Source organism: Channa argus, chromosome 7, assembly GCF_033026475.1.
Source record: "Channa argus isolate prfri chromosome 7, Channa argus male v1.0, whole genome shotgun sequence".
Lineage (NCBI taxonomy): Eukaryota > Metazoa > Chordata > Actinopteri > Anabantiformes > Channidae > Channa > Channa argus.
This window is the reverse complement of record NC_090203.1, coordinates 15,970,366-15,983,091: the sequence shown is the minus strand read 5'-3', so window position 1 is coordinate 15,983,091 and position 12,726 is coordinate 15,970,366. Positions and strand designations below refer to the sequence as shown.

At 35.2% G+C, this 12,726-nt stretch overlaps 1 protein-coding gene across 1 annotated transcript; it reads left to right on the top strand.

Annotated features, from left to right (window-relative positions):
• Positions 1 to 47: 47 nt before the first annotated feature.
• LOC137130500 (secretagogin-like) lies at positions 48 to 12,366 on the top strand. The gene is made up of 11 exons (XM_067510738.1): positions 48 to 246; positions 528 to 598; positions 3,495 to 3,587; positions 6,996 to 7,085; positions 7,717 to 7,773; positions 8,268 to 8,345; positions 8,508 to 8,563; positions 9,066 to 9,111; positions 9,235 to 9,294; positions 11,168 to 11,236; positions 11,867 to 12,366. Exons 1-11 carry the CDS (start codon positions 177 to 179, stop codon positions 11,993 to 11,995), a joined length of 819 nt encoding a protein of 272 aa, XP_067366839.1. The 5' UTR covers positions 48 to 176; the 3' UTR covers positions 11,996 to 12,366.
• The last annotated feature ends 360 nt before the right edge of the window (positions 12,367 to 12,726 follow it).

Genomic DNA, 12,726 nt, shown 5'->3' with positions numbered 1-12,726 from the left:
CCCTCTCTCTCTCTCTCTCACACACACACACACACTCACACACACAGGAGGTGTGGTTTTGTTTTTTGCTAAGTCAGAAAGAACATATGTCAAGCAAGCAGACTACTAAACAGTTTCAACTCAGTTGGCACTGTATTTACGTGTAAAGGTTGGCAACTGACTGCTTTTCTAGAATAATGGATTTTTCTTTTGACAACCTGGATGCAGCTGGTTTCCTGGAAATCTGGCAACATTTTGATGCAGATGGTAAGAGCAGATAATAGTATGTTCACGTTTTTTTTCTATATAAACATACCCAATGTATATCAAGTAGGTACAGAACTTAATTTACTGTAAATGGAACGTAGAATAATTCTTATTACTGATGACATTTGTAAAAATTGATTGTAGGGAGAAATTGCTATATCTGTATATTGTTTAATATTTTTAACTAAAAGCAATGAATTGCCATATCAGAATTTTGAAGAAAATCCAAACTTGCACCGCTGGATTTACAACACCATGACATGTTTCATGTATTGAGACAGATAATGGCTATATCGAGGGGAAAGAGCTTGATGACTTTTTCCGCCACATGATGAAGACACTGGGCTCACAGGTATGTTACTGTAATATGCTTGGATTAATTTATCCATAGCTTTTTAAGAAAATTTTGACACCCGTTCGCAGTGCTTGTCAACTGTGTCTGCCTGGGCACAAAGCCAGAGATTGCAACATCATTTCCATCTGATAACAGTAAATGTATACGATACTTTGTCGATCCTAATACCACACATCAGTAAGACTACCATAAGAAATCTTAAGTTAATTAGTCTTTCCACAACAACATATTTGTTAGTTAAGTTCTGCACTATATAATATAGCACTATATACTATAATATAGACTGTAGGTTTTCGAACAGATTTTTATGTGTGTGTGTGTGTGTGTGTGTGTATATATACACACACATACACATACACACACACACACACACACACACACACACACATATATATACATATATATAGACAGAGAAGTGTGGGGAATCAAAGCACCCAGTGGGTGACAAGTAAATGACCAGATATGCATAGCAAAATCAACCAAAATTATAATATATAATATATTGTGGGAGGGAAAAAGGCAGCCAGAAGTGTTTAACATCATTAGATGTTTAGTATCTTTCTTGGTTTAAAGGCAGCTACCTTTAGCTCATTTTTGTTTTAAGGGTTTCTCTGTCTTTCTTCTGTTGTTTAGCAGGAATTCACAAGTCAAGGATTTTCCTGGACAAATGAAAACCCTGCTCCTTCTATCGCAAATTAAATTACTCAAATTAAAACTGCTGTCCGAACTGTATAAAGCTTAGTATACATGTTTTAATTACTTTTCTCCTACAAGTAAAACATTTTTTTCTAACAAATGTGCCACTACTATTACAGTTTCCTATATATTACGGTTGTTATGCTTACAATGATGTTTTTGTGGTACAATTTGTCTGAAAATAAAGCTAGAATTAGCTTTTAGGGAGAACAAATGGTTCTGGATCTCTGCTGTGTGTCCAGCTGAACTCTACAAAGTTATCTGGATGGGTGGGGTGACTGTAAGGCTGTTAAACACAATTAAAGAGCTCTGGTCACGGTCGAAGGAGAAGCCTTGATTTGGTTAAAAACTGATTTTGGGGAAAACAAAAAGTGTGTGTGTGTGTGTTTGCATGCTAATGAACAATGTATAATGCTGTTATGCCAGATAAAATTTGAACCCTCTCCCTGACCACTTATGATGGAAAACTAAATGTGTAGGCATTGTGTGTGTGTGTGTGTGTGTGTGTGTGTGTGTGTGTGTGTGTGTGTGTGTGTGTGTGTGTGTGTGTGTATGTTTGAGTGAGTGAGTGAGTGAGTGAGTTTCTACTTCCTTGGATACTAATGGGGTTGTACTTAAACAAACAGACCACTGGCCACATGTTACTTAATCTCTGATATTTGTTTTCCAATAAATGTCCCCAGGATAAGTACTGTATGATGTATTTCTATGCAGCTACAAACACTCCACAGTACTTCTTTTTCTATTCAGCATACAGTATAATTTAGTAACATTAACATACTATTGTTCTATTTTCTCAGATGCTTCCTTCCTGCAGGAACTAGTAAAATTTTAATTACTATCTAGGTCTATCAACTGTCATTTGACACTCAAAGTTGAAGCTATCAGCCAAACCTAGAAGATATATAACTTAAGTAGTGACTAAACAACATGTTCTTTGAATGATATTCATAAGTGTTCATGATGTCCAAATTTAATACATGTTTTTTTTAAAACTGTTGATAAGCAACAGGAAATTGCTAGTGCCACAAGTGCCTAATAGAAAGGTGATGCAAAGACCAATACTTGCCTGTAATGAGCAATGATCTGGCACCTTAAAGTCTGCAGACTGTGTACTCTGCAGCACAAAAAATTATGATTCAGACTTTAGACTGACAGGTTTCTATAGTTACAGTAGAGTGACTGAAGATAATCTGCTATTTTAAAATAACTAACAGCTGGAAATCCTTAGCAAAAGTTATTTTTATTTGTTTGAGCTCTGGTTTGGAAAAAAACTTGCTTTACAATGAAGAAACTGATTCAGATGTGCATGCGACAAAATGTATTCTGTATTCCTTTTTCAAAATGTATGTTTGGTTATAATCTGGTAATCTGTTCTCTGCATCCTTACATGCATTATGTATCAAGATCAAAAGTAGTTCCTGCTTCTTCATTATCTATAAAACAGTAATGTAGATTAGGCTACCAAGTTACACAACAGATTAGGTTTATACTTTACACTGAGGCATTTGCAGTCAAACATAGGTAAGTCATAAACAAACTATAGATAAATGCGGAAAAAACAATACCATTAAAAAGCTCTCAATGTTTCCTCAGTGACAGCTGATGCACATGTCTGTAAAGCACCATATTTACAAATTGATGAGTGACATGTAGATGGAGCTACATAAACACACTTCATGCACATTTAGCCTCTGATTATCATGAAACTAGGCCTTGAGTGGAGAAAGTGGGATATCAAGTAAGTATCCATGGTGACATTTCCTAAAATAACTGTGACTCAACAAGTGAATTATTTGTCTTTCAATAACAGCTTTTTCTAAAATCTTCAAGTACATTAAATGTTTGATTTAAACAAACTGGTGTTATACAATATGTTTAATGCCATTTACAATATACTATACAAACTATTAAAATGGCTAATTAATGCTATTTTCTGAAATGATTTAGTGTACATTGTGTACATTTAGCCTGGAAAACCACATCAAAAGAAGAAAACAATTTGGTGGTGTCAATAAGACACCGCTTTGCAGTTATTGAAAACAAGGGATATTCAACAAAATATAAAGTTTTATTTATGTCAAAATGTTACTTTCTGAAAAGCTAAATTGCATCAGTTCAGTTTGTGCAAAGTGGATTTCTAATGATGGATTTGGGGCAACAAAAAGGCTGCATTTGATCTATTGTGTCTCTACAGGAGAAGGTGACTGAAGAAAGAGTTCACAAACTGAAGCAGAGATTTATGTCCGCTTATGATGTCACTGCTGATGGGAAACTACAGATTCAAGAGGTATAATACAATTTCTGCATTTGAAATCACTGCTTTAGTTCTACTAATGTAGGGTATGATACATGATATTTACATATTTTGTCTTTTTACATGTATGTTTGTGTTCTCTTGTTTTGTGCTGATCAAAAGAAAAAAAACACATGACTAAGATGCACTCATTCCATCATCTACTATTAATCAGTATAATTATGTTCTAAAGTGCTTTTCTATGCATTTTCCTTCATATACCAGAGATTTTATTATGAAATATTAATTCACACCAATGCTTAGCTCTCTTTCTGTCAATCTACACAATGTAAACCTTTTTTACTGGTTTCTCAGTATAACTGTAATATCAGTTGTAAGCCCAGTCAAACTGGTGGGACTGACTAGCTTTTTAGATATGTGTTTTCATTTGTTACTAACCAGACAGTTGTCTCCTCTGGATGAGCCCTTTTGAGACTTGGAAACATATTTTTTTAATATTTATCTGCACTATGGAAGAAGCTTTCTGCATCATAGTTAATGATGATATATATATTTACCTGTAGATGAATAGCAGCTACGTACACACTAGCTGTATTCCAACCTTAATTTAGCTGTCCTTAAACAGCAAGGCTCCTCACATGCGTTCTAATAACTTTAAGGGGTTGATCTCCATGATGGTATGATGATCCAGGATGATAGCATTCACAACAACATCTGTTGTACATGAGTAGGTGCGTGTGAAGAGGGAAAGAGGGAGAGAAAGAATAAGCAAGCATCTGTGGGGATCAGATCAGCTTTTTAATAAAAATGCTGCTTCCACTTTTTCCACTGCACTCTTCAACTTTTGTTTTTTCATGACAATGCTTCTACTGTATTCAAGAAGAACAAAAAATTATTTCAGGTTTTGCTAGGGGTTTACAATAAGCCATCTTCCTGTAGCAAAGTGGCAGCCAGAGGACAGCAACACTCAAATAAATTAATTTAAGAAGAGTCTGCTGTATATGCATTTTATATACAATATATGAAACCCCACTTCCATAAACTTTCAGGCACTGTATACGTTTTTGTAAATAGTTAAAAGTAAACATCAAAGGAGAAGTTGTTATAAAAAAAAGGAACTAATTTTGAATTTGATGCCAGCAACACATTGGGGTGGGTTAGTTGGCAAGGCAGTCATCCACGGACCACAGGGTCAGTGCTTTGATCAAACATACACAATTTGATGCCAGCAACACATTGGGGTGGCTAGTTGGTAAGGCAGTCATCCACGGACCACAGGGTCATTGCTTTGTCAAAGTGTCCTCCGCTGAATCTCAATATGCTCCCGGTGGGTCATTGCATGGTCTTGCATGACAGCCACCACCAACGGTGTGTGTGAATGGGCAAATGGGACTCAACATTGTAAAGCGCTTTGGATAAAAGTCCTATATACATTTACCATTTAAAAACACTGAGAGGCAACAAAAAAAAAAAAAAAAGAAAGAAATAGATCAAAACATTGAGACAATCCAGAGACATCTCTTTGCTAGGGACATGAACCAAAAGCAACTTTGAATGGCAAGATATCTCATGCAACACTACATTGGCTTGGCTGCATTGCTGTATGCAACTGCAAGTTAGACTGTAACATGGAAAGGAAAAAACAAAAGATCAAGTAAGGCTGCCACCTTTAGAGAGCCCAATCTATTTTAAAATGAATTGTGACTGTGTAAATGCCAAATATGTCTCTTCTCGGCTCTCTTTCACCAGATTATCTTCTAATACGATTACCTCGTAGACCGCTGCTTCTGCTAAATGAAGAGCATGAGTAAAAAAGATAGCTAGTCTGTCTAAAAACCACAACTTCCTGTGTGATTATTGCACATAGGGTTCCTCTAGTTTAGTATCATGCCTGATCTGTTAAGACATTGTGCTCACTTCAGACAAGAAATGCAATTTGTAACCTACTTACAATTGCCTGTACTATGCATGTGTTGTACTTAGTTTATGACTAACAGGTCAAGTGGCTTTTGTGCCCTTTGAAAATGTCCAAAGACCAAATGGCAAAGGCACAAGGACACTTTAGTGGATGGTGCTTTTAATTCAAATGGTTGCAGTATAATCTTGTATTATAATAAGACTGATGATCAAGAACAGTTCAATATGTTAATAGAGTGCTGATATTGTTAAAGAACAGCAAAGGAGAATGGAGCAATAGAGTGCTGATATTGTTAAAGAACAGCAAAGGAGAATGGAGCAATATGAAAGGGAAAGGAGCCAAGATGAGCTGGTGTCAGGACAGTTCAAACAAATGACAATAAAATACCAGTGACCAGCCATGTAGGTTTGCAGATGTTTAGCCATCTAGACCTTAATTAACATCCAGACTTTAAGTATTTACAGTATTTGTTTTTGAGTCTCTGCTTCTTCAGCGCATTTAAATTGATTCCAATAATGGATAAGACATTTAGGTGCATCAGTTTTAATTTGAGTAACTTTGTGTTTCAAAGAAACTTAACCCACGACTAGTTTTTAGCATCTAAAAACCTACAGGTCCTTTGAAATAAAGCTACATTTTGCACGTAAGTGATTATTGGGCAGGACATTGTTATGTCTATTATTATAGCACACACATATTTAAACCAAAATCCAGACTAAAAAGGTAAGTTTTAAGTTTGCTTTTAAAAACATCAAGACTTTCTGTTGTGCTGAGATCCTCAGGCAGACTGTTCCAACTGCTTGAAGCATAAACACTAAAAGTAAGGATTTCGCAATCCTAGTTTTTCCCCCCAGACATAGTAAAAGTACAAGTACTTAAATTTGACCACTCACCAATACCAAGAGTACCGTTAAAAGCACTTAAGTGTTGAATGAGCTGATGTACAGTAAATACCTCATTGCAGTTAAGCAAATCCTGCAGGAACGCTACTTCCTGAACATTCTTCTGCAAAAACAAATATGATGGCAACTGGTTTTAGACAAGAAGGCTGGTGCAAGACCATGAATTGCTTTAGAAACAAGTTAAAGAATTTTAAAATCAATATGGAAACTGACAGGCAACCAGTGTAAGGACTGTAAAATAGATGTAAAGTGTTCTCTCCTTCTGGTTGCCTTCTGCTTCCCAAGTCCTGACTTAAGCACAAGCTTTAAAATTCCATAACGTCATAAACATAAACATAAACAAGTTAAAAAGCAGTGTTCCTAAAATTAGGTTGTTTTCCAAGTTTTAGACACATTTCACTAGTCTGCCATATAGGCAAGATGAAAACCAGAATTGTTTCAGATCACAGTCATTTATCTGATCTGATCAAGGTTGTGATGCTAGACGCAATTAGACTGAGCTGGTCTGGAGTTTGTATAACTGATGCAAACTTGATTTGTCACTAATATACTATGAGGGGCCTCATAGAATATTATGATCTAATAGCTGCTCTCTGCTCTGCCCTCTGTGTTGTTTTTCAGTTGGCCAATATGATCCTTCCTGAAGATGAGAACTTCCTGTTAATTTTTCGCAGAGAAGCTCCTTTGGACAACAGTGTTGATTTCATGAAGGTAAGATCACTGATCACAATATGTCTCGAAATAACTGATACAGCTGCACTTAAAGAAACAAAACCAGTGGCTTCCCGTTTGTATTGCAGTGTTCACAGTTAACTCGGGATTGTCATTGTATATCAAAACCAGACAGAATAATTTTCCAGGACTTTAAATTTAAAATCTCCATACATGACAGGTTAACAATTTTTAATAGTTGTTTAATTGGGAATGGAAATTAGAAATATTAAGACTGAATTACTGATAAGAAAATTGCTAGTGAGTAAGCTACAAGACAAATATTTTCTTCTAAAAAGCAGGCCAACAGCTTTGTCTTAGCTTCCTTTGTACCTCATTTGTATGTAACTTTTGATAAAAGCATCTTCCAAATGCCTAAATGTAAATGCAATAAAATGAAAATATATTTATCCAGAGAGCTTAAGTTGAAATCGATCTCTGCAGTTTTGCAACTACTGATCTAACGTAACTTTGTTAAGTCTAGTATGTTAACAACTAAATATCACTATAACAAGAGAATGACCAGTAGTTATAATCTGAATTGTCTGACTGCCACTTAAAAAGTCAGCTGTATTCCAACTAATTTAAAATCAATAGCCACAAAATAATCTGCCTCTCCTACCCACTGTAGATATGGAGAAAGTATGATGTTGACTGCAGTGGCTACATATCCGCACAGGAGCTCAAGGTGAGGTTGTCAGCACAATCAAAATATACACGCTCTCACACCACATCCCTTCTGTTCAACGTGAGTTGTGGTAGTGGCAGAGAAGAAGTAACCTTCTGCCAGTATGTTCAGTTCTTTTACATGATGAGATGTTTGTCCATTTTCAGTTTCTGACGAGACTTAAATAATGTCATGCATGGTTTGGAGGAGAAATACTAGAGAGAGTTTCATTTGACAACATTGTTAAGGCATTTAATGATATGGACAATTTTTAATTTTATTGTCCAATCCACTTATTTTTAAATATAACAATGATGCTGTATTGCATTCACCAAAGAAAAAAAAGAGAGAGAAACTTTATCTCTTAACTATGACTTACAGAAGTACGGATCTCGTATTTAAGAGTTATTTTTCTATTTAACTATGAGATGAGGATAATTTAATTATTTATTTTTGTGAATTCAATGCGCTGCTGTATTTTCCTCCTGATTATGTGATTGACTTTTGTCTTTCAGGCCTTTCTGAAAGACCTGTTCAAGCAGCACCAAAAGGAAGTGTCATCTGAGAAATTGGAAGAGTATACTGACACAATGGTGAAAACTCAATTCAAATGCACACAAAAATAGTAAAACTTACAGTAGGTAAAACCAAAATATGCACATAATCATGCAAGAGGTGTATGGGTGGTGTCAGGAGACAAAAAGCTACAGAACAGTCACATTTTCATGCTTCTCAGTAGCTCCTCTTACTTGCAGATGAAAATCTTCGACAAAAACAAGGATGGTCGTTTGGATTTAAACGACTTGGCCAGGTACTTCTCAAAAAGCAATAAAATCTATGTAGTGTGTGAATGTCTATAGCATCACACGTTATCATTCGTGAATGCCATAAGTATTTTTGGGGATGTTATCTAAATACTAACATCGTTGTCGGTGTAAGTGGATGGAGCTAGCTGCATGATGATAACAGAAACTACTTAACCAGCTTAGAAGGCCAATAAGCAATGACTGAATGAGGACTTCCACACTGCTATGTTATTGTACAACACTCCATCCCCTTCTTGATATTACAGTAGAACCCCATTCCTAGGCTATGACTAAAACAATGTTTTGATAGTAATAACAACCCACAAACGGTTCTTTTTTTTTTACAATATTTAAAAGAAATGGTCATAAAACATGTTTGTAGAATTAGAGCTTTGTTTAAAAAGTCTTATTAGATATAAGAATATTTTTTTATCTCTTTTTTCATTTTAATTTTTTTTATCTCTTAAATCAAATACTTGTAGTAAACTATGTTTCTTTCTTAATCAGAATCTTAGCTTTGGATGAGAATTTCCTGCTCCAGTTCCAGATGGATGTAAGTGTATTGGTTATAACATTTTGTCACATGAAATCACAAGCTTAATCATGTTTTCACAATTTTATAAATTCAGTTTGAATATGTTTATCAAATTTTCTTGTAATCTCTTCTTTTTACTAGGCCTGCAGTAAAGAGGAGAGGAAGAGAGATTTTGAGAAAATATTTACCCATTATGATGTGGTAAGTAAAATAATGTGCTGGGAGTAAGAGAACTATTACTTTATAATTTAATTTTATCTAAACTCGTTATTGGCATGACGTGTCCTGCAGGAATGTATGTGAGAATGTGGTCTGTAGGTAGTTTTGTTTAGGAAAGGAAATATATCTAAAAATTTAGACAAAGCAAGCTTGTGACCAAAAGAGTGCAGGTTTAAATTCTCAGTTTTCTTTGTTGTGATAGAGAACAGCCTACAGAAACATGCACATCCTCAATATACCCATCTAAAAATGAAACCTATAAGCACTTTCTGCTGCCAACAAAGCTGCCAAGTAGCCAGATTTAATACAAGTATTACTGCTTGTGGATATTACTGAAGTTTCCATGTGGTAAATCACATTGTATTCTTTTCTTTTTGTTTATTAAAAATCCCAGAGTAACCGGAGTAATTCTTTGTACTATACCGTAGACCTGAAAACTAGACCTTTTCAAGGAAGACTGTATTACTGTCAATAAACATTTAATATTCCAGATTTAAAAAAATAATAATAATCATAATCCATTCATAATTTGAAAACAAAGAAGACTGGCAACTGGAAGAACAGTGGCAACAGTGAATCCAATGAGGTATATTAATTGGAATGTAACATATGGAAATTAAACAACCATAAAGTCAAATCATCACGTCAGAATTCTTCACAACACAGTTCAAGAATTCTCCTTCTATTCTGTGCCATCATTTTTATGACCACAGAAAATTATTGTGGTCTACAAGCTATTTGCCTGCACTTATTTGAAATGTTCAGGAGCTTAGTGAAATGTTCTGTGGTCACTTATGCCAGTTCCACTTTTAACATGCTTGGTGACTAAGCACTATTTAAAATTTTTATCACTCTGTCAGATCCCACATATCCTGGATTGACAGAGCGTTACAGTAAAACACAGTCAATAATTTAAAGCACTTAAATATAACATATGCTATTTAGGTTTTAAGTTAGCAGCATACTCCAATATGATATATTATGAGTGAAAATAGGATTTACAGATTAATATTATGGGAGGAGATTTTTTATTATGGGAAGACTTAATATTATGGGAGGAGATTTAATTAGCCCAATAGAAAACTGCATTTAGGCAATGATTTAGAGTTCTTAGTAAAACAGTGACATATACATCACGTTGATATTTCACATACTGTAAATTCTAATGTGAGCAGCCAAAAAGACAGCCAGTCAGACACTGTGACCTAAATGTGAAGCACATTCTAATGCTATACAGAACAGCTGTAAAGATACTCCCTAATACACTTCCAAAATAGACCTCAAAAACTTTTAGACTTCTTTAACGGCTGTCACCATCACCCAAAGCTCAACATGCTCATCTATTCCCATTATACACTGAACTACTACAGAATACTGTACATCAACAGCACCTTTAAATATCAGCTGTATATCTTTTTTTACATAGAGTCTTACATATTTGTTCAGTCACCTGTCAGTGTTTATAAACAAAAAGCCTATAAGGCTGCCAGTTGGTAAGGCAGTCGTCCACGGCCCACAGGGTTAGTGGTTCGATACCCGATCCCTCCTGGCTAGGGGTTGTTCCCGGTGGGTCAGGTGAGCACCGCCATAGGTGTGTGAATGTGGGTGTGAATGAGAATGAAAATGAATGATAAGCAACATTGTGAAGCACATGGATAAAAGTGCTATATACTGTAAGCCACCATTTACCATATAGGCACTCAAAAGACACTAAGGAAAGCTAGGTAATAAAAGCTATTGGAATTATGTGAGTGGGATGTAAATTCTGAGAGGAAATTAGCAATTTCTGTCTTTCTTTTATATTTGGCTTGACCTTTTGTTTTTTTCTATTTTTTTTTTCTTTTTTCTTTTTTAGAGTAAGACAGGAGCGCTGGAGGGTCCCGAAGTGGATGGCTTTGTCAAAGACATGATGGGGCTGGTCAGAGTAAGAGTCTTTGCTGCTGTACTGTGTAATAACCAAGCCTTTTGATGACAAAAGGAGTGTTTGCAATTGCATAAAATATATATAACAGTAAAATAATATATAACAGAGGCCATCCCCATCAATCCAAGTGTTTTTCTTTGGGAAACTCTCCTGCCCAGGAAAACAATTAAAATACGACAAGCAGCAGTTTTAATAATTTGACAAACCAAATATTCACTTTAAGATTAATTTAGATTTCAATTCACTTTAAATGTGCTTAACATTATCATGTTATCATTATCATGTAGTGCATTATAATAAGAGGTGGTTATGTTTTGGCAACCCTATTTAAAATGAATGAGGTTCCCAAAACATTGGAATCACCTCTTCTACAACAAAAAATAAATTCATGAAATATTATATGTACACATATTATATCACAAACACACACACAGCAGATCTACATTGGGAAGTTTTTTTTTTTTTTTTAAATCTGAGATGGACAGTAACTTTCAGATCATGATATAATCATGAATGCCTACCACTATTTGCTGCTTTGACATGGTTAACAGAGTATGTTGTGTGTCATATAAATGCCAGCATAATGTAAAATATCTCGCAAACTCCTTCTCTCTTATCTCTCCTCCCCAGCCCAGTATTACAGGTCCCGAACTGGACAAACTGCGAGCTGTTCTACTGCGCCACTGTGACGTCAACAAGGATGGAAAAATCCAGAAAAATGAGCTAGCTCTTTGTCTGGGATTCAAACCTAAAATGTAGGGCTCTGTATTACAACACTGTGTTATGAAACACTCTCTGTATATGTTATATAGTCAGGTAAAATGGTTATGTTTGATTAGTAGATATGTAAAGGTCAATATTCCCAAAGTGTTATTTAACTTTAACAAGATGAGAAACACAGTTTGTGTGATAAATTAATTGAATGGCTGTCCATCTTCTATAATTTCAAATGACAGTGCTCATTGTGCATATTTTACAATCAAAACAAAACCATGACAAAAAAAACTGCTGTCAGATTTGTGGTTTAGTTAGTGAAGTGGTCAACATGTTAGTGTGTCTTTTGAAAATAGCTAATGTATTTTTTTTTTTTTGTTGCTGCAATTGGCTGTTGAAAAAAATAAAACAATGATACAACGTTATGAGTTATTCATTTAGTTATTAGTACTGAAGTATAATGCATTAAACAGCTTTAAATACATTATTATTCAAGGAACTATACTCTTCCTTGATCTGTATTAATTACCCTAAAACATGTGTCACCCTGACCCTTGATGCAACAAGCTTTCTGGGGGAGTCCTTGTTTATGTAGGAGATGGAGAATGAAAATACACATGAGTAAGTAGATGAAAACCCCTTCGGTCACTAAAAGGCAGCTAATGGCACAGGCCTAAAAGCTTTATTCTGCCTCAGACAGACTGACTGCCCTTTGAGTACCTACAAAGCTGTGGTGAGTGACTGCATATAGTCTCTGTGTACATGTGTGCACATGT